At 46.7% G+C, this 24,112-nt stretch overlaps 2 protein-coding genes across 6 annotated transcripts in view; one reads left to right on the forward strand and one right to left on the reverse strand.

Annotated features, from left to right (window-relative positions):
* Nucleotides 1-24,112, forward strand: part of LRBA (LPS responsive beige-like anchor protein) — a 415,388-nt gene that overhangs the window by 218,406 nt on the left and 172,870 nt on the right. For all 5 annotated transcript variants that reach the window (XM_087736323.1, XM_087736322.1, XM_087736324.1 and 2 more), the window contains 2 exons: nt 7,697-7,843; nt 10,485-10,621. In XM_087736323.1, coding sequence (XP_087592449.1) covers nt 7,697-7,843; nt 10,485-10,621 — 284 coding nt within the window. The remainder of the gene's footprint in view (nt 1-7,696; nt 7,844-10,484; nt 10,622-24,112) is intronic.
* On the reverse strand, nt 14,416-16,553 carry MAB21L2 (mab-21 like 2). Its single transcript, XM_087736776.1, has 2 exons — nt 16,480-16,553; nt 14,416-16,285 (listed from the first exon to the last, which is right to left on the reverse strand). The coding sequence occupies exon 2, from the start codon at nt 15,498-15,500 to the stop codon at nt 14,421-14,423; it is 1,080 nt and encodes a 359-aa protein (XP_087592902.1). The 5' UTR covers nt 15,501-16,285; nt 16,480-16,553; the 3' UTR covers nt 14,416-14,420.

Below are 24,112 nucleotides of genomic sequence, written 5' to 3' on the forward strand. Positions count from 1 at the left end.
TCTGCCTATCGTTACAGATACATTAAAAGAAAAATAACACTTCTAAAGCTAAACTGTATTCAGACCTTTGCTTATGTTTAAGTCCTCAAGTGTTTCTGCAAGAATTTGATATGGTAGAAATAGTAACAAATGCTTTAACGTAAAGTATTGTCCAAGCAGCAAATGGTAACGATGATTTCTACCCGGTGATTTTAAAAAAGGGAATTGCACTTTTTAACAGGGTTTTTTTCCCCCTATTTTATTATCAGGGTTCACTCAGCTATAGGCTGCTCTGTCTGTTCTAGAGGAATGTACTTATAAAACCAATACAGTAACCAGTTTGAGAATTCTATAATAGATAAACAAACAAAACTTTAGGGTTTAGTCTAGAATTTTCTGTCTTTGTGATCTAATAAAGATACATTGATAAGGTAGAAAAATCTTTCTTATATTTAAAAATAATTTGCTTATAATTAAAGCCGAGTACCCTTCACTTTGAAGGTACATGTCATGGAATAGAATAATTTAAATTTAGGTCTTTTTTTCTTTTTTAGTCTGTGAATTACTGCATACATATATGCATACATACACATGCACATATTATATGTGGAAGGATAAACTTCATGCTAATTTAAAATTATTAAGACTGTTGTATGAATATAGAACATCACTGTCGTAAAGTTAGTTTCCGTCAAGCATCTTAACCTCTTGCACTCAGCCTTAAAGAGCCATTTCTGGAAGAAAATGTCTACAATATGTCAGCTGATATAATGCCAAATGTGACATCAGTCCTCTAAAATAAATGACCATACAGAGAATAGTCAATAAAGTGATCTGAAAGCAATGTTCGTAGAGCCCTACATCTTTGACTATAGAAAGAGGAACAAGATGTAGAATTAATTAACCCACTTTTTGCTTTGGGGCTTGTTGTTCTTAATACTGTGTGTTGTTTCTGCGCCATGGACTTGCAGGGCACAAGGTTTCTTTCTGTTTAATATTCCATGGATAAACAACAACTGCCCCCCTGTAATATTATGTTTACTCTAAATGTAAATAGATCTTGTCACAGTTTTATGTATTCTCCTCACATTTTCGTATTTAATCTTTATATTATTTATCAAAATACTGAAGAAATCTTTATTTTTACTGCAAAATATTTAGAGCTCCTACCTATATTTGCGTAACTAAATCTTCCATAAGTAAACACACACTAATACAATTATTCACCTTTCGTAGTAATGTGATCTTTTCCCCAGTCCCGGCTATATTTCAAGGGCTATGGCTCATACTCAGGGTGCAATTGACAGGAGTACAATTTTTGTCAATACAAAAGAAGAGTGACTAAAAGTAGCCCTATTTCATAGGTAGCTAATAGGCATAGATGGTAGCTAACCCTGGTAATTTAAATAGAGCTAATTGTTTTCCTTTCTGTTCAGAATTTGACATCCTTAACAGGCTTCTACTGTATTTAATTTCTTGATGTTGTTTGATTCTGAACTTTAATTCCATACTGCCTTTGTTATCTGTTGTCGTTCTGTTTCTTTATCTACCCAGTGAATATTCTAGTTTACCTTAAGTCATTATTTAATGTGATTTCTGAAAAGATAGATCATTACTATCTGCCTGAGCATGCGTACGTATGCAACTGTGTTGTTCCAAGACCTTCCACTGGCGAGGTGTAAAACAGATGACCAAAGTACAAATTCAAGTTCAATTGGAAACTATAATAGGAATACAAAGGTGGCTGGGTTTTTTTATGGTTTTGGTTTGGGCTTGGGCTTTTTGGTGCGTTTTTTGTTTTGCTTTGTTTTTTTTTTTTCTGAAGTCTCAGAAGGTACAGTTGTCAGAAAGGTCAACTGGAGTGGTCACTTGATCTGTTTCTGAATTGTGTTTATAAACTTCTAATATTAACCAATATTGGGTCAGAAAATCCAATTCTTTTCAGATTTTTGGAACGAGACTTTCATGCCCTGTTTTCATGATGTAGATATCCTTAGAATTCGCAGAATATTTGCCCCGGGATTTTATGATTTCTTATCAATAATTTATCATTAATTATTCTATTTCAGTTAATTTTACATGTCTCTGAAGCAAAAGCATTTTTACATAATTAATAAAAGGTTCCCCGCTGCCTATTTAAGCTTTTCTCAAAACAAAACAATGCAAAACCAAAACCTGAAATTGGACATAAGGGATTTTGCCAAAAGGGAGACAGGGGAAAATAATGCATAAATAATGGGAAAGTACTATTGCAGTAACCATGCTTGAAAGCATGGATTTTAGCACACTTTTCATTAGTAGATGCACATTATCAACTGCTTGGTGTCTTTCAAATAAAACCAGATGCATTCTCCACCCCAGAGAGCTCACAGTCTAGCAAAGATCACAATTTGCAACTGTGAAAATGACTCAGAAACAATCGGAAGCCTAGATATTGTTCAGTAAAACCTAGAGAGAACAACAACAACAACAACCATCAGCTCTGTTGCAGCCTAGTTCTGTGTCTTAGTAGCAAGAACCAATCTTTTCCAGGGATTGATTTGATTTGAAGGAGAACCTCTGGTGCAGAGGTGGCAGAATAAATACCTGAAGACTAATGTTCTCTGTTCAGACAATCAATACCAGCCCCATGACTATACTTCTGGCTACCTTCTAGTTAAAAACAAATTTTTTAATTCTGACAATTTAATTGCCATTCCCAAGTTCACATTAACTTGCTTGGGAAAAAAAGGCTTTAGGTAATTTTTCAAAGGCGGGGGGGGGGGGGAAAAATCCTTCCAAAATGGCTATTTATAAAAGTCAGTCCAGTAGTGTATTGTGGGGGAAGGAAAGAGAGGTGAAGGTGGTTTGGTAGAAGAAGTTTGGGGTGGAAAGAGTTAACTCTCTTCTGTTGTCCCTTGCACTCATTGTTTGGAAATCAAACCAAAATACTTACATAGGTGTAAAAGTGCAAAAAATGAGTACTTTAAACCTGTTGGTATTTTAGACTGACCCGCAAATACAATATTTTGTGAGAGAATCTTTAGCTGCTAGAAAATACCTTATCAAGCTTTTTAACAAGTGATTTGTTGTTTTTTATTGACGTTTGTTAAAAACTTGGAGAGAGGGGGATTAAAACAGTCTGTAGGATTTCCATCAAGGCAATAGGTGGAGTTCAGAGTGTTGTGACTGCAAGGGGCTAGCGGCCGATCACCTACAGTATGGCAATCGACTGGGCAGTTTTCTTTGCCTCAGCTCAAGGGATGAAAAATCAGTCTTACAAATAATATTTAAAAAATCTGATGTGAAGGTGGTCGTTTTTTTCCATTGTTATCTTTTTTTAAACACATAGGAAGACTAGAGGGAGGCTTCCGAGAGCCCTTTTTTAAAAAATGGATAGTAAGGTTGTTTTTTTTAATGCATCTTTTCCCTGACTTGCTTTTGCTGATATATTTACCAGACATTAAAAAAAAAAGACAAAACAACAGTAACATAAGCATCTTCTATATCATGCTTTCTGATACTTTATTTTTCAAATGCCTTTTAAAAATTGTGTTTCACATGTAAGGTGAAGTTGCAGACAAACAATTTAAAATTATCTGTCATTCTGTGAATGCCTTAAGCTTGTTTAGCAATGTAAGCTGAACTATTATTTTTACTCCCTAGTGTTCCGGAGATTTAACTGGAATAAATAAGACACTCTGCAGATGCAGAGATCTGTTTGCAAAAAGCTACTTGAAGAAACGGGGTCTTACAGAGCAGTCTGGGGAGGATTGCATGGAATTACACTAATGAATTACAATAATGAAATGGCTGTGCTAGATAAATACTCTGCCAGCAGGCTGATGTGTCCTGTGCAATACATAGGCCATGCCTCGAAGTCTTGATCTTGAAAAGGTGTATGCGAATGTATGCTGCGATCTGCAGGATTGGAGCCAGAAGCTCCAGTCCCACCAAGAACAGGCAGGCCTGGCAGAGAGCAGTTTGGGTTAGCAGATGATAGAGCAAGGTTTGGGACCTGAAATATGAAATCCAGTGTAATATACCCATGCGCGTACCGGGGAACTGGGTATGTCACACGATGTCATGCTCCGCCATAGGTATCTCTAATCAGTAAATATAAAAAGAGAACTAGACTCTGGCGTACTGACGCAAGTGCATTTATCTACAAAAAATAGGTGAGCCCATGTGGAATACGTGCAGTTCTAGACAGACTCTCGTGTGAGCATGTGTGTGTTGTTTGCAGGTGTAGTGCTTTATTCGAGTCAGTGCAGAAGCAGCAGATTCTGGTTCAGTGTGGTATCTTACCGCCTTCCAGCAGCTAGTATCCGCAGATGCGTAGACAGGCTCCGCGTCTTCCTGCGCCTGAGTGTATACACGTTTCACGCGTGTCAGGCAACGTGGGTGACCAACATCATATGCAGAGAGATGACAAAAATTTACAAAAATGGACTAAAATGACTTATGGTCTAAAATCTTTTATTGAAAAAGGCAGTTACATAAGATGTATGTTTTTGAATCAGTATAACATCATTAGTTGGGGAAAGAAATAAGATCTGAATATGTGACGAAGATGAGGCCCGAGGTGTACAGATCTGTTATCCAGTCATCTTTGGCTTGGAAGTCGCTGTACTGATTTTATTTTTTCTTAATGGTAGATGAGAAGAAAGATTGAAGGACATACTAGTATTTTGGACAAGTTGTGCCAAGTATGATCTTGGCTCTCAGTTCAATCTTAAATGACAATAGGTAGAAGGCTAGTTTGAGATAGCATCTTCAGTAAAACACAAATAGATTGTAGTAAAGGAAGCAAAAATGGCAGGTATGTACAGTGCAGATGGGGTTTTTGAAACAACAGTTTGCCTGTATTTAAAAAAAAAAAAAAATTATCTTTGACTTTATCCCTGGGATGGTTTTGTTCTATTTTACTTTTTTTGATCTTCAAGAGAATGCCAGTAGGCCACTGAGTAACAGTGCATGTGGTGTATATTAGTATACTGTTGGTAATTTTACTGCTGCTAACTTAAAATCCTCAAGGGGGAGTTAATTACAGGAAAACCTTTCTAAATATCAGCTGCATATTTTCCATGACAAGAAGGTTTTCAGCTCATGTTGAACAACTCCAGAATCTGAGTTATCATTATTTACATGAGCATATTTTAGAAGAAAGTAAAATCTGTGTTTGTACAATGCAGTTAAAGCTTTACAATAATTTATTTTTAAAGCCTTACTTACAAGTGGCAGTTATTGGTCGGGGAGAAAGGATCATGCATAAATTGCATTTTATTTTGTATGGCAAGTTAAATTTCCCTTTCTTTGTGTTTTTTTTTTTGTTTGCTTGTTTTTGTTTTAGGGTTTTTTTTGTTGTTGTTGTTGTTGTTTGGTTTTTTGGTAAGCTCAAGGCCTAAACCAAACCCAGGGTATTTGGTGGTTTGGAGCAGGTTTTTTTGTTTGTTTCTTTTTCAGTTTTCACTTAATTGAAAAGTTCGTTATTTGCAATTTATGTGCATATGTTTCCTTGAACAATTTAAACTTTATATATTGCCACTGGGGAACTGCCGCCTTCTGTAAATGTTTGCAGATTAACATATTTTTAAAGTAAGCCAGTGGAACTTCAGATCAAGTATGGCAGCAATCAGAGAAAGCAGTGAGCAATGTGTTGAAGTTACTCGGTCCTGCTCTGTTTGGTGCATGTTTTTCAAACACAGCTGTGCCATGGGCATTCTCAATCTATTTTTTAAGAAATAGCAGTTTTATTTTCAACTTAAAAAAACCTCAAACATCACGTACACTGCTGGTTTTTGGCTTTTACCACAGCGCGTGGTAACTTAGGCGCAGAGCGAGCGATGGCCTCTTCCCCCCCCCTTCTCTTCCCCCCCTTCTCTTCCCCCCCTTCTCTTCCCCCCCCTTCTCTTCCCCCCTTCTCTTCCCCCCCCCTTCTCTTCCCCCCCTTCTCTTCCCCCCCTTCTCTTCCCCCCTTCTCTTCCCCCCTTCTCTTCCCCCCTTCTCTTCCCCCCCTTCTCTTCCCCCCTTCTCTTCCCCCCCTTCTCTTCCCCCCCTTCTTTTTTTCTTCCTTTTCTTTCCCCCCTTTTTTCTTTCCCCCCTTTTTTCTTCCCCCCCTTTTTTCTTTCCCCCCTTTTTTTCTTTCCCCCCTTTTTTCTTTCCCCCCTTTTTTCTTTCCCCCCTTTTTTCTTTTCCCCCCTTTTTTCTTTTCCCCCTTTTTTCTTTCCCCCCCTTTTTTCTTTTCCCCCTTTTTTCTTTTCCCCCCTTTTTTCTTTTCCCCCCCTTTTTTCTTTTCCCCCCTTTTTTCTTTTCCCCCCTTTTTTCTTTTCCCCCCCTCTTTTTTTCTCCCCCTTTTTTCTCCCCCCCCTTTTTTCTCCTCCCCCCCCGCTGCAGTTTTGAGCTTGTAATTTCAATAAAATAGATTTCGGCCTAGCAGTGCGGAGACGAGACGAGGAACACCCCCGGGTACCACTGGCGCTCCCCGGCCCAGCGCCGGCCTCCCCTGCGGCGGCGGGAGCGGGAGCGGGAGCGGGCCGGGGGCCGGGCCGGGGCGGCACTGCCCAGGCACGGCCGCGGCACGTTTGCCTGCCCGGTTACCGTGTGGAGCGCGAAAGGTGCGCTCCCGTTACAACGAGCTTTCTGTTTGCTTCTCTTCCACTCGGAAAATTCAGATGTGAGCAGAGAGCTGTCCCTCGTCAGGAGGGGGTTCCGTCTCGCTGTGCCTCTCGGAAGCAGGTGCAGGCTGTGCTCTGCCTCCCGCCGTCACCGTGCGGCTGATGCCCCCGCCATCGCCCACGCCTGTCAGGCGGGGGCTCGGCTTTCTGCCTCACGAAACCCACGTCTCGCGACCGGCAGCGGCAGGGCCCCGGGGCTGCAGCTCCGGCGCCGCGGGAGGCCGCCCCTTCGCCGTCCCCGCTCCGGGGAGCCCGGCCCGCCCCCAGGGGGATCCCCCCCGCCCGGGCCGCCGCCGCCTCCCGCTGCCCTGCGCCGCGGCGGCCCCCGCCCGCCGCCCCGGGCGGAGCGGAGCCGAGCCGCGGCCGGGCGCTTGTGCCGCGCTGGTGCCGCCGTGTAGGCGAGCCCGCGGGCCGGCCGCCTCCCCGCCCGCCTCCCCTGCCCCGTTTCCCCAGCTGCCGCGGGTTCGCCGGGCCGAGGCCGGCCGCCCTCCGCCTGTTGCGCTGCCCCCGCTGCCGTCCCGGCGCGGCGGCGGCCCCCGGGCGGCTGCCGCCGGGCACCGTCCTGCCGCCGCCGGCCCGCCGCCGGCCCGCCGGGGCCTCCCCCGCCTTCCCCCTCCGGGCTGTGCTCGGTTTCGGCGCGGCGGCGGTCCCCTGCCCGGCGGGGAAACTGTCTGCTTGCCGCTGCCAGGGCAAAGCGGTGCTTGAGCCCTGGGTTGGAGCGTCGGGTTAACACGGCGGGCACTCGGGACCTGCTTCCAGCAGGAGAACTCAACTTCGGAAGGAGGGCTGCAGGGGAAGAGAGCCTGTTGTAGCCTTTCCCCCTCTGCTATAAACTCTTGAAGGAGAGTTAAACGCTGCAGAGAGCTCTGGGTAATTTTGAGCAGGCTTAATAGGATTAAAACTAGATGTGTCCTAACATTAGAGGATTAAGACAGGTACTTCCCACAGCTAGTCCTAAACAGTTTTCTTCCTGAACTTTCATTTAAAACAAACCTTACACTTCTTTGTCACTGTTGCCTCTGAGACCTGACAGACAGCAATGTGTCCCTCTTCCATTTCAGCTCCTGATGAAGATATTCTTGTTAAAGGAAAACAGTCCATCAAGAGTCAAGTTTTAGGAAATCAGAACTCGGAAAGTGAGATTCTCTTGGAAGGTGACGACGATATCATGTCATTCATGGAGGAAAGAGAAGTGGAGAACTTAACGGGTAACTTCAGCTATCTAATTTTCTCCTCAGCTTCTTTACTATTAAAGTTCTGATCTCCCCTGCTCTGCGGTGAATCATGTTTTGGGATACACACTGATAAATTGTTCCTTCCCATAATTGGGCCATTAAGATTGTTTTCTGTGGACCTCAGACGCTGAGGGTTTACTTGAGGAGAGTTGTGTGTTTTCTTTCTCTGGCTTTAATAACCTTCTTGCTTCCACAGTAGATGTCTGTATTCTAGGAAACCTTCCTTAGAGAAAGTAGCTCTGCCTTGAAAAGGGCTTCCTTTCTTTGTTTTTGACCACGTTCCACTCCTCAAATCATTAGCCCTAGTGGACATTTAGGCAAGTTGTCTGTAATTAAAGGCTTTGGAGAGCTCTAATTTTTTTCCCGAGTTTATAAAATGGAACACACTGGTTATTTACTTGGGTTTCGAGGATCTGTACACTCGCTGGATTTAACTCCTTGAAACCCTCGATCATTCCCCCATTGAAGTCCCTTCGCCACATAGTCCTATTAGACTTCACTTCTGTTTTCTGAAAAAGAAATAGTACTTCAGATCTTTGAACTTAATTAATTTTACTCAGTCGCATGCAGCCTTTGCTGATGTCGCAATCTGAGTGGGGTGGGTCCACGTCTGTACAGTTCAAAACGTAAAAAGAGAGGAACCTCCTCGGTTGAGGGACTGGGAGTTATCAAGAGTCTCCATTGTTATTTGAGGAGCGTGGTTTTACAGGGAAAATGCAAACTTATCCGTGGTGTTCTGCTTTCTCAACTGGTATCCCATGTACATTTACTTTAGGGAAAAATGTAATTTCTTGCATAATTCTGGTTCCCTGAGAAGCTAGCAGTACAGTCTTACACTGATACGTATCATGCATATGATAATTCAGTGGAATTACTGGAAGTGATTATTTATTGGCAGTTTCCTTATCCTCGAACTGCATTCCACTCTCGCTATTTTTTTAAAAAAAGCAAAGTTAAAAATGCAGCATAATGAAAAAAGAAAAGCTGCGTAGGAAGAGTGATGTAAAATTAAGTAACGGGAGAATAATGCAATGGCATTTTCTATATGTGAATCTTTTTTTCCCTTTCTACCACGAGCTTCCTTCTCAACAGCCTTCTCCGTCTTTCCTTCTCTTTTATTATTCATTCACTGGTTCGAGTAATACATTCATACTGTAATAGAGGTGAAAGGGGAGTTTAATTATATAATCTTGACAATGGCAATAGGATTAAGAAGTAATCCTCACTAATAAAGTGGTGTGGGTTAGAAATGAAGTGGAAATTGTCAGGGGTCTTCTACAGGACCTGGACTGCCCCAGCTTCTGCAGCTGTCTGCTTGCCCTGTAATTGAATGTCTGCGAGTGATTGAAAAAATGTTATTTCTCCTCTGGATTACATGCTAATGTACAGAGGGCAAAGGGAGACAGCAAAAGAACACATAGCTGCTTATTTCATCCATTTGTGGGGGTGAGCTTTGGGAAATCATGGCAGTTCCACAGCTATCTCATGCCCATCTGCAAACACAATGTATTTGTACGTTGGGAATAGAGGGCAAAGCTGCTCTGATCTCAGCAGAGCATCTCTTCTTTTGTCCTAGTGGCACACATTGAGATTGATGCGAGATTAAGGACCATCACCCTCCTAACAATCGATGGAAATGACAATTCATCTGAATTTTTTGTCAGTTATTCTCACGTTGATTACCTGAACGTGTGTACCTCATTTATAGATGCTTTATTAAAACAAAACTGTCTATGTCACTTTCGTATCTTCCACTGTTTTACAAAAGTCAGCTAATACTACAGCCAAGTAACTTCATTTCCTTACCTCTAAATCAGCTGGATGACAAACCTAACCTGTTTTCTTTCTGTACGCGTTAGTTTATATAATAGGTTCTGCATTGTCAGATCTATGCTGAACCTATTGTTTTCAGTAGTAGTCCGATTTGTCCCTGTGATAAGCCCTGCGGAGATGTGATTATTCCAATAAAAATTCATTCAGTTGGAAACCAACCCTCCAGCTGTTTACTCCCACAGTCCCCGAGCTACACTAACACTGTATGGAATCCTCGAACAATATTTAATGTGGAATCATAAGCATCTTTAAAACATTTTACTTTAGGCTCTATAACATTGTGTAACCTTAACAATAGATTTCTAGCATCCATGAGGGAACACTTTACAGTTGGACAACTTTGAGCCTTGACTGCCCTCTTCATCTTTGTGGAAAGCTATCGAAACCCTCCAGTACCTAACGAACACAACTGACAGTAAGATTTCAAGTGCTCATGTGTGCACTCTCTATATTGCATATAACAAAAGGTATGCAACTCCCAAAGTTTCTCGAAAAGAAAACACGTCCGAGTGAAAACTATATACTGCCATGCTAAAGCCAGCTCTGGCACGTATAACGTATGCATCAGTTTGCAATTGTAGCTGCTTCAGCGTTCGGCAGCACAGAGACACTGTAAATCTATTACATATGTTCTTTTCTGGGATAAAAAGAGTTTTGCTTTTTAAGGAAGAGCTATGCTCTTTGCCTTATTTATTTTAATGTTCTAGGCTTGAAAAGCAAATAGCTTGCACTCGCGCTCTTTTCCGTTTTGAGTATTGTTGGTGTTTTCGCTCTGTGGCAGGTCCAGTTGCCCTAAGCACACCAGCTCAGCTTGTGGCACCCTCAGTGGTAGTGAAAGGCACTCTTTCCATCACTCTTTCGGAGCTCTACTTTGAGGTGGATGAAGAAGATCCCAGTTTTAAGAAAATCGACCCCAAGGTAAGAGATCATTGACCCTGAGCTCTGAGAGATGATGACAAATTACCCAAGACCTTTAATTCTTCATTTGACTTCCTTTACCTCTATTGGTCCACAGTGTTCCTGTTTTAGCAAGTTTGTGACCGACCATATATGTTACTGAACTTCAGCTAGGTGACACCTCCTTTCCTTCTCCTTTTTCTCCCCCTCCCACAATTCGACCCTACTTGAATGTTAATTAGCTTGCTGCGAATAAAGCTCCGGGGAGGCATCTTAAATAAAGACATCTTGAATCACAGGCCTGTGTGAATACTGGAAAGTTCAACGAGGCTTTTAGCCCAAATGCTTTGTTTTACTTTTCTTTTTTTAATATAACGCCAGTGTAACATGGCGCTAAACTTCCTGCACTCCTAAGTCGTCAGTGCTTCTGTATTGTATTATTCTCTAACAGATTTTACAGGGCCTGTTATTGTTTATTGTGCCTAAGCAGAAAAAGTAATTGCCCTCTTAAAAATACGTTTCTGAACTGACTTGCTAATTTCCCCAAACTTTATTTGCTCTGAGTTACTTGATTACTAGCGTTTTGTTTAAAATCGGTAACCTTCAGTAGAAATACTCGCAGTATATTGTGCGAGTAGCTTGGTAGGTTGCACGTGAATGTTTTCTACAGTATTACAGCAACATTTCAAAAGCACGACATGATTGGTAAATATTCTCTGTCAATTTAAGCACAGGGATGGCTCTTGGTTTTTTAAATATCTGCTGTATATTAAACAGGGCAATAATTTCCTTGTGAAGGGGAAAAAAGTCACTGGAAGAAGTAGTGGTTTTCTGCTCGTCTGTAGAGAATACCTTGTGTGTTAAGCACCAGTTCAGTTCTTTGTTCCTATTGAGTAAATTGCTGCTGTCTATATTAAAAATGGCATCGGTGGGTCTGAAAGCAGGGATTATCATATCCTACCAAGGAATACATTTATTTTGGAAAACAACGCTCTCAGATTCTTCGAACTAGAATTAATACAAGCGATTAACTAGAATTGTGATTTTTATGTGATACAATAAGTGAGATTTAACTTTTCTGCTGGTCCTGAAGTATTTTTGAAATGTTTTTGAAATGATTTCAAGTATGAGATAGCTCTTAAAATTTTGATACGCTTACTCTTTCCATGGTGTTTTTTTTAAAGACATTTAATGGTAAAAAGGATATAAATATAAAATGTAAAGATGGTTTGCTATGTTACCGTATTGCATTTTCCATCCAAAATGTTCTGCTTTGTATTGCATTAGCATGAGAAAAGTCTTACAGGTCCCCATTATTCTGCATTTTTGTTTCCCGTGGTTAGCACACAGGGCGTTGGAGTGCAGTTCCTAGCTCTTACTGGTCCTGTTACGTCTTTTAGGGGGACACTGGCATACAACATATATTCAGCTTGCTTTCTTTTCTCCTGTTTTCGAGTATTTGGTAGGGGTTGTTTTCTTAGCTGTGAGTAGGCGTTCTGGTTTGATTTGACTGTGTCTTTAATTCTGTATCCGAGAGATTTTGTTTGGGTTTATAAAAGGAGGAGTTGGTTACATGAAATACAGGCTACCCCTCTTACAGTCTACTTGTGATGCTACTTTAGCTGGAGGTCTTAAAAGAAAAAAAAAGACAGACCTTTTGTAATGTCTCTTGTGAGTGGGGGGGGGCTAAAAATCAAATTTGACTATTTTTACTTTAAAAAACAAATGAGCTCACAAGGCAGCTTGCTTTCAAGCATGAACGCCTCCCTGCCCCACCCTCTGCTTGAGTTACTGTACCTTGATAGCGGTGACTAGAGCTGCTGTAGAAAATGTCCTTGGGAAAAAAAAAATATATAATCCTAATCGGCTGTAGCTCAGGCCTGTTTAATTAATGAGGCTTCGTCTGTCTGATAAATTTAAGTTCCTTGTATATTTGTCTAAACTACTGAAAAGAAAACATTGTGACAAGCTCCTGCAGAAAAACCTGCCGCAGAGATAGCATCAGCAGCGATAAGATCAGAGTTTATGTACTCTTACTCCGGGCTGTTTTCAGAAGGAAAGGGTAGCCCCGCGGGCTAAACCCGCTTGCCCAGGTGAGCCAGGATCGGCTCTCCGACGACCCCAGGAGAAACCCGTGCAGCGCAGCCGGGCTTCACCACCCGGGCTGGAAGAGGCGGGCGGCGGAGGGGGCCGGGGCCGGGGCCGGGGCCGGGGCCGCCCCGCTGCCGCCTTGCTGGAAGTTCATTGCCCAGGCTGCTGTCGGACGCGTTCATTTCGTTTTTAACTTAAAGACAAAAGCAGCTCGAATGTGAATGGCTCTTTCTTTCCGGATCCGTCCACAAAGAAACGGAAGTAGTCCTTTGGGGCAAGATCTTACATTTTTACTCCCCCCCCCCCCCCGCCCCGAAAGGACGCGAAAACTTGCTCGAAACGCTGCCAGCCGGCTTTGAAATCTTTCGGGCGGCTGGAGCAGATAACGCTAACGCTTTTAAAGCTCGGAAATCCGTTCCCGATAAAAATGCTGCAGTTATTTCTAAGGCGTCCTGAGCGAACTTAAAGCGACATCGGTACGGCACGAACTGCAAGGAAAGGGGTCGAGCTGAGCTTTGGGAGAGGGAGATCGGCGGGGAGCGGCCGGGTGCTGCCGGCGGCTCGGGGGGCCGATCCGCTCGTCGGGCTGCGCGGCGCTGCGGTTTTACGCTGTACTTAAAAATCCGGGGAAAACAAATGTTTGTTTAAAAAAATATCGACCGCTTGCTCTAAAGGGCATTAATTATTCAGGGTAGATCTATACTTCCTTCGTGTCAAAGTCAAATAGATAGCGCCTTCGCGCTGGGAAGCGACAGCAAATAGCGATGGATTTGTAAAACAAAATACAAGCGCTTGAGATTTACCGGGGGAAAAAAAGGAAAGAAAACTATAAGGAAAAAAATAAAGGTGCCGAGCGTAGGGTCGGAAACGGCGTGCTCTAACTCTGCCTAAATTCTGGCGAGCTGCTGTGCGACGCTCCATCGATTCCCAAGATTTAGAAGGGAAGCTGAGAGTCCTAGAGATACGTTGTCACAGGCTGACCGACGGAATAGCTAAGATTGTTTTCCTTAGATGCGCTAGTTTTGTAGAAACTAGAGGCAAGTTAGGAAACGTCGATGAATCATATGCCAAGCTAAGGCTTCGGCTAGGTGTCGCGGTTAGACTATCTTCACATCTCGTTTTCCGTTTCTTTTAAGAAACTGTTACTTCTGAGGTTGAATCTACTCGCCTGAATTTAAGAACCATTCACGAAAAGTCAGCGTAAAGTTAAAGTAATATTTTTATTACTATTTGCAACAAGTCAGTTGTGGGGCACATAATCTGACCTTGGCACCGAAATACATTTAACATCAGTAAAACTTTTTTAAAGGGGGATTTGTACATATAGTTAAATAATTTTTCACTTGGTGACAACATTCAGGCGAACAAGAGAGAATAAGAAAAGGGCTATACATGGATCGGAAAATGTACCTTTCGGGTTTCGTTTTGAGGCTGCGCGAGTCCGGTTGCTTCTCTTCGCGTGACTTTTTACAAATTCACATTGGAGGGCAGGAGGAGAGGCTCTTCCCTTCTTCCCGGCGAGGCGGTGCGAGTTCATCCGCCGGGAAGCCCGTCGGCAAGCCTTCGGGGGCCGAGCCGCAGGTGGGGGGCGGCGGGGCCGCCGCTCTCTCGCCGCCTCTCCCCGTCGTCCCCGGCGTTAAATAAAAAGTTTTTAGGCGCTGCTGCTGTTGCTTACGGAGGGGCGCGTTTCGTGCGCGGGGGGGGGGGGGGGGGGGGGGGGGGGGTAACCCTATAGCTTGTCGAGGCTTTTGGGATTGGTGAGGATTTCCCTGGCTAGCCTCCAGGTCTGTTTGGCAGCGCTTTCCAGGGCCGAGTGGGGTTTGCCCTGAAAGAGGTCTAGGTTGGGCAGGAAGTAGTGGGGGCAGCGCCGGCACTGCAGGCAGGAGATGAGCTGCAGGAGGATGCCGTTCAGCCGGTCGCCCAGGCACGCCTCGTCCCAGTCGGTCTCCCGCGGGTGCTTCTCGCACTCGTACAGCAGCAGCGTCTTCATGTGGTAGTTGTTGAGGGGCTGGCCGGGCAGCTCCAGGTGCCGGTCGCGCAGCGTCTTCAGCACCGAGAGGCACTTGTTCCTGCAGCCGCCCATCAGCAGCCGGTTCTCGGCCTCGCCGAACTGCAGCACCCAGGCGTCGCTCTCGGCCGAGCTCTGCTTGCCCGTCAGCGAGTAGCACTCCTTGGAGAGCAGGTTGAAGCCCTCCGCCTTCACCTCCGCCACCCGGTTGGGGCCGGGCCAGGGGATGTGGGGCATGGGCCACTGCGCCGCGCTGCGGGGCCAGATCCCGGTGCACTTGAAGGCGGGCGTGATCTGCACCACGTACCGCTCCCGGATGCGGAGCTTCACCTCGCTGGTGTCCGCGATCATCTTCACCACGTCCCGGTAGCTGCACTTGTCCACGGCCTGGGCCACCAGCGTCTGGAAGCGGGAGCGGATCTTGCGGGCGGACAGGTAGCCCGAGGCGGTGATGAACTCCACCCAGAGGGACATGCTGCGCTTGCGGCCGTCGCTCAGCTTCAGCACGGCGCAGCCCGGCAGGGAGCCGTCGTCCACGAAGTTGAAGACGCCCATCTGGTTGAGGTAGAGCACCACCTCGAACTCGGTGGGCGAGATCACCTCCAGCCCCTCGTAGCGGGCGTCGATCTCGCTCAGGGAGCTGATGAAGCGCGGCTCCTGCACCTCCACCTCCTTCAGCACGTCCGACACGACCTTGCACACCTCCCGGATGGTCTTGGCGATGGCCGCCTTGCGGGCCTGGCAGCGCTCCGTGTAGTATTTGTTGAGCTGGTAGACCAGCTTGGCCTGCGCGGCGATCATGTTGGGGCACAGGTCCGGGCTGTACACCGGGCTCTCGCAGTACGTTGAGGGATCCAATGCTTTAGCGGTGGCTGCAGCTTTGCGGAGGGCACCGGCCAAATCGCAGACCCCCACCCCCTCCGGCAAGAAGGCGGCAGCGGCGCGCCCGTCAGAGCAATTAAAAAAATCGGGGAGGACGACGAAGCACAAAGGAGCGAAGCCCGGCGCTGCCCCGGCGAGGAGGAGGAGGACGAGGAGGAGGAGTGCGAGCCGCCGGCGAGCGGGGCGGCGGCGGTGCCGGAGCCGGAGCGGCGGGCAGCCCCCGCGGGCTCCCGGAGCGCGAAGTTTTTGGGTGGCGGTGGGGGCAGGGAGGTCTGCGCTCAGGCGCCCACCCCCCCGCGCAGCGACAAAAACGCTGTTTCAGTAGTTCATGGAAAAATAAAAATTAAAAAAAAACCCAAACAAACTTCCCCAGGACTCGCAGAAGGTCCCCGCAGAGAAGCCGGTCGGCGGCGAAGTTTAAAACCGCACACGATACGAGAGGAGGAGAAGAATGCGAGCAATGCCCAGAGCGGAAGAGTGAACTCTGTCTGTCTGTCTGTCTGCCTCTCTCTCTCTCTCTTTCAGTCCGTGGCACCGCCAGAGATGTGCATGAGTTTGGCTGCCGCTCTCAGACTGTCAGGGGGTGTTGCTGAGTTCCCTTTTCCTGCTGGAGGCGTTGGCTGAGCCCGGCTCTGTGGCTTTCTCTATCTTTACGCGCAGACGTGTGCACTTGGTCTGTGATCTCTCATTCCTGTCCTGCAGCTCTACACAGATTGTTTTGAGAGAGAGAGAGAGAGAGAGAGAGAGAGAGAGGCTGTTGGTTTTGGTTTGGTTGTTTTTTTTTTTTTCTTTGCACAGACTGTGTTTTATCCTGAGCGGGAGGAGGGCGTAGCTGCCGTGCCCGGGATGGCTTCTCCTCCCCCTCCCCACCCCTGGAAGTGCGCGCCGAGGCTCTCACTTTCTGCGCCTCTCCTCCTCCTCCTCCTCCTCCTCCTCCTCCTCCGCCGTGCCCCCGTCTCTCTCCGGCCGCGCCGCCGGGCCCTGTAGTTTATGAATGGGGCCGGGGCGCGGGCGGGGGGCGGAGCCCCGCCTCCTACAATCGCCGCCGAGCTGTCAGCGGCGCGGCCAATCGCGGCGGGCGGCGGGCACGGCCGGCGCGGGGGCGCGCACACGCGCCCGCGCGCTCCCCCCGCCTCCTCCCCGGCGGCGGCGGGGCGGCCCGTCCGCTCCGCGCTGGGGCTGCCCGGCCGTGAAGCCGGGCCGGGGGGTGGGGGGGCGGCGAGCGGGGCGCTGGGGGCGTCCTGCGGCCCAGCGCGGGGTGGGGGAAAAAAGCTGCAACTTTGCCGTGGCGGCCGGGCGAAGGGCGCGGGGAGCTCGCCGCTCTCGCCGCGGGGAGAGCCGGCGGCAGTGCCGGTGCGCGGAGGGAAGGGGGGAGAGGCGTGCCGCTGCCTCGCCGCAGGCGTAAATCTCCTTTCGCGAACGGCGGGCTGCAGCGGTGAAAGTGAGACCGTCACCGGAGCAGAATGGCACACCTTGTTTTACTGCCCTCAGTCAGTGCCGTAGGCACGTTAATTTAGATCAATCTCGTGCCATAAAGTTCTGCTCATCCTCCTAAACCGTGGGATTGAGTTATTCGAAAAGGAAACGATATTTTATGCGAGTTTGTATTAATAAGAGTATTGAACGATTTGGAGATAAAACTGTAGGCACGTTCCGTCTGACTGTTCTCGCTCCCGCCGCTGTGGCCCCCGGCCGTACCTGCTGCGGAACCGCCAGAAGCGTTTCTCCCGCGGAAACTTAGGCTGGCGGGAGGGCGACCTCCGGGCTGCGAGTTTCGGCGGCGGCTTCGCCCTCCCCTGGGCCGTGCAGCCCCGCAGCGGGCACCGGCGGCCGTACCGAGGGCGCCGGGGCTGCCGAGCCGGCCGCAGCCGCGGGTCCCTGCTGGGCGGGGGCGGCTCCGGCTCCGGCCGCCGCGGCAGGGGCCGCTCAGGCGCGATGCGCTCCTCCTTGCGGAGCCGCGGTTGAGCCGGCTCGCAGCGGCTGGGCTCGGTTTCTTCTTCTTGCCTCCTTTCGCTGCAGCTGGCTGATTTTAATAAAGAAAATATCGCCGTCTGTTTTCCGTGTGCATTTAAATTAGAAACATGTCTTGTGCCGACCGTACCGCTGCGCGCTGGAAGAAGTAAGTACGGACGTGCCCGGCGCCGGGGCTGGCGGGGCTCCGGTCTCCCCGAGGAGCGGCTCGGCTCGGCTCGTTGTTTCCCCCGGTGCCGCCGGGGCAGCGGGCGCCCGGGGGGGCGGGGGGGGGGGGCACCCTGCCTCTGCCGACGCTCGGCGGGCCGCCGTGCCCGCTGCTCGGCGGTGTCAGGTGTCCCCGGCGGGCCCGGCCCCGCCAGCAGGGAGACGAGCCCCGGGAAGGCTCCGAGGAGAGCGGCTTCAAAGGGGTAGGGGAGAGAGGCCAGGCTGCGACGAGGGGAGAGCCGCTGCGTCGCAAAGGCGCTGGCGCCGCTGCTCGCCCGGTCTCTGGGCGTCCCGGGGATGCGCGGGCTGGAGCCGGGCTCTCCGCTCCGGGGCCCGGGTAAGGGCCCGCGGACCTGCCCGCTCCCCGGGGCCACGGTCGGACCCGCTGGCGACGGTCAGAGGCCCCTTCGGTGCCACGCGTCCGGGAGCGGGCGCCGGGAGCGGGCGGCAGCACCGGGCGGGCATCGTGGTGCTTCGCCGGCGCGGAGCGTCGCTTCGGGGCTCGGCTGGCCGGGCGGAGCTGCGAGGGTCCCGCGCCCCGGCTCCGGGCGCCCTCCGGCAAGCGGGGGAGTGAGCCCGGGCGAGGGGACCCCTTCACCCGCCCCGCCGAAGCTCCCGGCTGCCGGGGCGGAGCGGGGCGTGCTGGCAGCCGGGCTGGCGCTTCTCCCCGCGCCGGCGGGGGGTTCCGCACATCGACCCTCCGAGCGGCGGCGGGCGGGGAAGGCTCCGCGGGGTTTCGCTTGCAGCAGGCAGCGGGCGGCCCGGGGGCTTCCCCCGTCCGGGGCGCGGAGGAGATGCCGGAGCCGTCAGGCGGCCCGGGCAAGGGTGGGGGGGACGCGCTTTCGTGTTTTCAGGGTGACAGCAGAAGGAGCGGACGATTCCTCTCCCACCCCCTCGGTAAGGTGACTAACGATGAAGCGTTACTAGTGTTCAGATTTAAAACAATTCATTACCAATTTTCCTGTCTGAGGTTGAAGCTCTAGTAAATAATAAATCAGCTAAACAAAAGCCGACTTTAATTTATTGCCCCAGCGCTAATTAGAAACATCATTTGAGCAATAAACTTAAACACTTCCAGCAAATGATGCACGTGAAACCCTTCTCTCCTGTGTCTGGGCGTTTGTGGCCGCAGTGCATTAAGACCAGCTTCATCTGTGGCGGAATTTGCCCTCGCCGGGATGAATAATTGAAGGGGGAACAGGATCCGGGGAGGCTATAATTGAAGAGCCCTTGTCACCTCTGCTTTTATGTATGTTAGTGTAGAAGCCCATCAGCAGCTCCTTGATGGTGTATAAAACGAAGCGGCAGCCCCTCCAGCAGCAGGAGATACTGTATTCCATTAAAAAGACCGTGTGCGTGCGTGTGCCGCAGAGAGGGGAACTCTCAGGGCTAAAAGCCACTTGAAGTCTGCAGACGGATTGATCTGTATTCTCTCGTTATAATCCGTCTCATCATACTTGAGTTAATGAGGCAGGGGCGGGGGTGATCTGATGGTCCTTGACAAATTCATTAGGGAGGCTGCGGGACATTTTATTTGACTGTTAAACATCGTGTTTGTTTGGTTTCAGCAGTGCCAACACCAGCGTGCCGCTGCCTGGAGCAATAGCGTTTTGTTAGCCAGGGCTTCTGCGGAAAGGTCCTGGGCGGGGGCTGGGGGCGCCGGGCCCTTGGCCGCTGCCGCCGGGGGCTCGGTGCGGTGCAGCCCCGGGCGTGCACCCGCGCCACGGGCAGCGGTGTTTTCCTCACGCTACGGGTGGCAACGTAGCGGCGAAGGGTTGCTACGAAATGTGCAAAGCCTTTTTTTTTTTTTTTTTTTTTGTTTTGTTTTCAAGAGAACGCTAGGTATTTGTATTAACCCTTAAAAAACAACAGCAGAAGAAGACTGGAAACCAACTCAGAGTTTTAGCAAGAAGCGCACAAGTTTCTTGTTGTGTTATGATGCAGCGTGCTCGCCTTTGCTTGCCTAACCAGCTTGTCAAAGTGGCATACGTTACGTATTCCAGAGCTTTTTGGTTCTGAACGGTGCGTTTGAAAGTTTCTATATGCAAGGTGTAAGTTTCCGATACAAGGTGTGATTTTTAAGGCGAATCAAAGTTTAATCGAATTGACTTGAGGCTGTTAAAGGATTTCTGCCAAATCTGCCCCTTTTCTCTCCCTCTCCCCTTGCTGAGAGAAGAGGGAAAAGTGAATGCAGGAACAGGTGCTCCCCAAAGGGATAAAAAGTATTTTTATTAATAGTGTATGAAATATGTACGTGTACGTATACGCTTTGTTCATGGCAGCTTTGTAGATGAGACCCAGCCAGCATTCCATTTTTTTCTAGTAGTTGGTTTCCTCTCTGTCCTTTCATTTAAGGGAAGCAGTTTTGCGAAAAACAGAATAATTAATCTGCTCGTGAAACCTAACATTGTAATATTTTTTTCCTGGCGATCCATCTTCAAATATTTTCAGCTTTAAGTGCTTTGTACGACTCTGCTTCCATTTATAGAAGAACAGTATGGGAAAGGAGCTCGTGCCCTTTGCCTGTCATTTTCATACATTCCTGCACCGCTGATGGAGCTTGAACTGCTGCAGGGAATGTATGGGTTTGAAAAGAAATGATTCGGTAATGCATGTTGCGTTTCTCCACAGCAAAACCGGGTTAATAGTTACAGTAAACGCTGCTGTGGGTTTGACAGATAAAATTCTGTTTACATTCAACAGTATATACAGTGTGTACCTTTTCTTGAGAGTCACAGCTTGGCTTTACTATCTGCCAATCTGTTTAAGGACTGTGTTTATGAAGTTAGTTGATAGCGCACGCTGGAGGAGAAAAGATGGTTTCGTTTCTACACATGTCATTAATGCATCTCATCAGTTAAGAGCGTTGCACGAATCTTGTACTTTTTTCCCATGAAGACTGAATGGTACGGTAATTAAATCATTTATACATGTTTCGTAGTCTCCCCTAGCTTTCGTTTCTGCAGCGGGAAAGGGGAGGGTTCCAGCTACTCCTTTAAGTACCTTATTTTTGCTTTCCTGTTCAGTCTTAAAATGTGAACACATTCATATTTTGGTGTTTAACCCTGAGCAACCTGCAGCCGAAGGCTTTCTCTGATGCTTTGAATCTTGTGTTAAAGGCAGCTGCTTCTCTTTTCTCATGATGACTAACGATGACTTCTTTTAGCTGTAAGATTGCTTTGGATACTAAATACTGTTTTGTAAGTTTGCCTTCAGTAAGATGGCAATCGGGGAAAATCAGACACATGCACTAGAAAAGAACATTTCTCGTGTTTTTGAAGCATTTTCTTCTTGTTAAAGCTTGTGGGCCTTTTGTTTTGTTTGGATACAGTTGGGGTGGGTGCATGCTATTTTATCCACTTATTCATGTGTGTTGGCCGGTCTTTGTTTACAATAATTGATTAATTACATTAATAACATCAATTTTTAAAAGTATGAGAGCATGTAACATGCCAGGATTTTGTCAACTTGACCTCCAGTTGAATGCAATAACACGTATTTGCTTGAGAAAAACATGAGGTGGGCTACAGAGATAATGTCTTGTCTGGTTCTTAAAAATGCTGTGGGGCTAAATCAGCACTTCTTTTAAAAATGTGAAAATTACGAAGATATTCTAAGCCAAGTCAAAGTTCTGGAAATTAAAAAAAATATATCCATTTGCAGGCGTTTGGCCGTAACTTTTCCTTTTATCAGTAGCTCTGTAATGATTGCAATGTTTATTGTCTTAGATGTTCACGTATCTGTGCATATGCGTAAATAATCATGCCAACAAACCCTAGCCTGCATGGTTTCATTGGTTAGATGATTATTTTAAAGATCAAAAACTTCATGTAGCTAGCCAAGATGAAGCATATGTATAAGTTAACCTAGAATTCTCTAAACTATACCCTCTAAAAATGTCAATTCCTAGCTCCAGCAGTGAAAGCTTCTCATTTATATGCTTACATTTTAAAAAGCACTTTCTCAAATACCACATACAGCAATGTGAAATCCTCTGCTCCTCACCAGCCACTGTACAGGTTACAACCTTTCAGGGAGTTTCTACGAGTGCAATTTATAAAGGGAAAGGGTGTTGTGGGAGGAGGGGGCAGAGGGGGCTCAATCTTCTCAATAGCACTGGTGACCAGCATGGAATATAGCGAGTCGCTCGCTCTCTTTCTCCTTTCTCCTCCCCGTATTTTAACATGATTATGTTTTGACTTTGGATCTGGTAGAAAAGGCACGCAATTTTTATTTAATTAAAAAAAAAGCAAAACGGAGTTTCCTGTTTGAACAGTCTTCTAATTGTTCCCTCATTCAAATATAATACGGTTTAAATGCACAGTTAGAGCCCTCTACTTTTCTGCATATTATACTTCAGAGTATTAAATTTTTGTCCTTTGGAAGTACTTTGTTGACATAGAAGTAGTGTGTTAGTAGTTATCAAATCATTGCAGGGGTTTTGTTGCTGCTTCTAACGAGAGAGTCGAATCATAGCTATTCCTATTTTATATTTTGTTGTGCGTATCTTATTTCAAAATAACTTCCTCATGATAATACGCTGCTCTCTTTTTAGTTTTCTTATGAATTGGGTAAAACCGGTGTGCAAAATAGTTGAAGGTACTGTCTCCCGTAGCTGGGGAAACTGTGTTGGCTCAAATCGTGTATAGAAGCCATCTGCATAGTTTAATTGAAATAATATTTGGTGATCTAAGGGATGGAAATTGTTCCTTTTCTTTAACCATCTGAAATAAAACTAGGATGTAAAACAGCTGTCTTGGCCTATGGAAATCAAGGTTCTGCCAGTCTGTTTCTTTTCTTCGTTTTCTACTTCTATCTCCCTTTATTATCTTTGGATCCCAAGGAGTCTTTCTTATTTTCTAACTGGTTTTGTCTGCAACAAGGGGCTGGGTTGGTGGGTTTAAATAGACTTTGGATAGAGTGAAAAATCTTTGATCTATGGCTATGACTGCTTCCAAATGATTTGCTTGCTGGGACTGGACACTGTCCATGCCCTTTCACTTCACTATCAGATAGGCACACAAAAAGGACTTGACATGCTACCAGATGCATAGTTAATCATTGCATTAGGTCTGTAAAGGGGTCCATCCAGACTCAATTAGGTCTACCATTTTTAACTAGTGTTTGCTCTGTAGTTTGTTTGGAGTGCAATATTAATTCTAACTGCTGTTCTGTTTATTTAAAAACGCTTCAACGCAGTTCTGTGCTTTTCTTTTCAAGGAGTCTTCTCTGCGTTTGTTCTGTTCTACGTTTATTTAGATCAACTGAGTGTTACGATATAACAAATATTATTGCAGTGTAACACATTGTCTGAAGCTGTAATGAAAAAGTTTTTGTCTTTTCATAATTCAGCTGTTTTCCTTTCTCAATACCGATTTCTCAAAGCGCATTTGAAATAAGCTAAATGCAGTGACTGACAGGTATTGAGGCGATGTTCAGAAAAAAAAGCTTACGAGAGTATCTAGAGGTTTGGAGCTGAATCTTAAACTTTGAAAACCAAACGGCAGCACTTTTCCTATCGTTTATTTACGTAAGAGCTCATTCTTATATCTGGCACTGCATGCTTTTGTGCGAGAAGGATATTAAGGGTGCAGGAGGTAGAAAGGTTCAGCTGTAGAGTAAAAAGCATTAGGTAAATTATTGCTCTGAATCTTGCCTGGGATTTCCAGGAGTAGTTTGTATATTTACATTAAAAGTTATTAACTGTATGCACTGAATAAAGTGCACTGAGAATTCCTAGCATTCTCAGACTTTCAAAAAAATAATAATAATTGTAGTTCGTAGAGATAGCCAGTCCTTTCATGGTATGAAGAAGCTCAAGTGTTCAAATTGTATAAATTGTTTTGATCACACGTGCTGGCTATATTTCCCAGGAATGCTTATGTTGATGATGGTAGGCCTGTGGAAGCAGGAGCATGAAAGGACATAAACCCGTCGTTGGTTGAAAATCGATATGTAAGAAAGGAGCGCTAATCAGAGTATTTTAAAATATTTTCATTTGGTTTTAACGGTTTTCATCTTTTTTTTTTTAATTTATTTTGAAGGAAAAGGGGAGCAAGGCATTCAGCTATTAAGTTTTTTTTTAAAGATCTATGTAGAGTTACTAAAGCTATTGTATTCAACTTCAGGGTATGGTTCAGCCTTCACTTGAGATCTGGGATTTCTTGCTTTAGTTCTTTGCTGCGTGGTTTGTCAATATTCTTTGAAGGAGGGCAGATGCATTAAAATGTAACATTTATCATTTGGTTGTAGTCACAGGGATATTCAGATGTTGCTAATGGACTTCCAAGATGCAGGATGTATGAGTAAACGCTACTCAGAAGTGCCAGTTAGGGCTCTCCTGGGATTTTTAA

The sequence above is a fragment of the Nipponia nippon genome, unplaced genomic scaffold (genome assembly GCF_047370975.1).
Source record: "Nipponia nippon isolate SJK-2023a ecotype South Korea unplaced genomic scaffold, ASM4737097v1 scaffold_6, whole genome shotgun sequence".
Classification (NCBI taxonomy): Eukaryota; Metazoa; Chordata; class Aves; order Pelecaniformes; family Threskiornithidae; genus Nipponia; species Nipponia nippon.

Coding starts and splice junctions, on each gene's coding strand:
- MAB21L2 (XM_087736776.1), bottom strand. CDS start 15,500: ATGATCGCCGCGCAGGCCAAGCTGGTCTACCAGCTCAACAAATACTAC.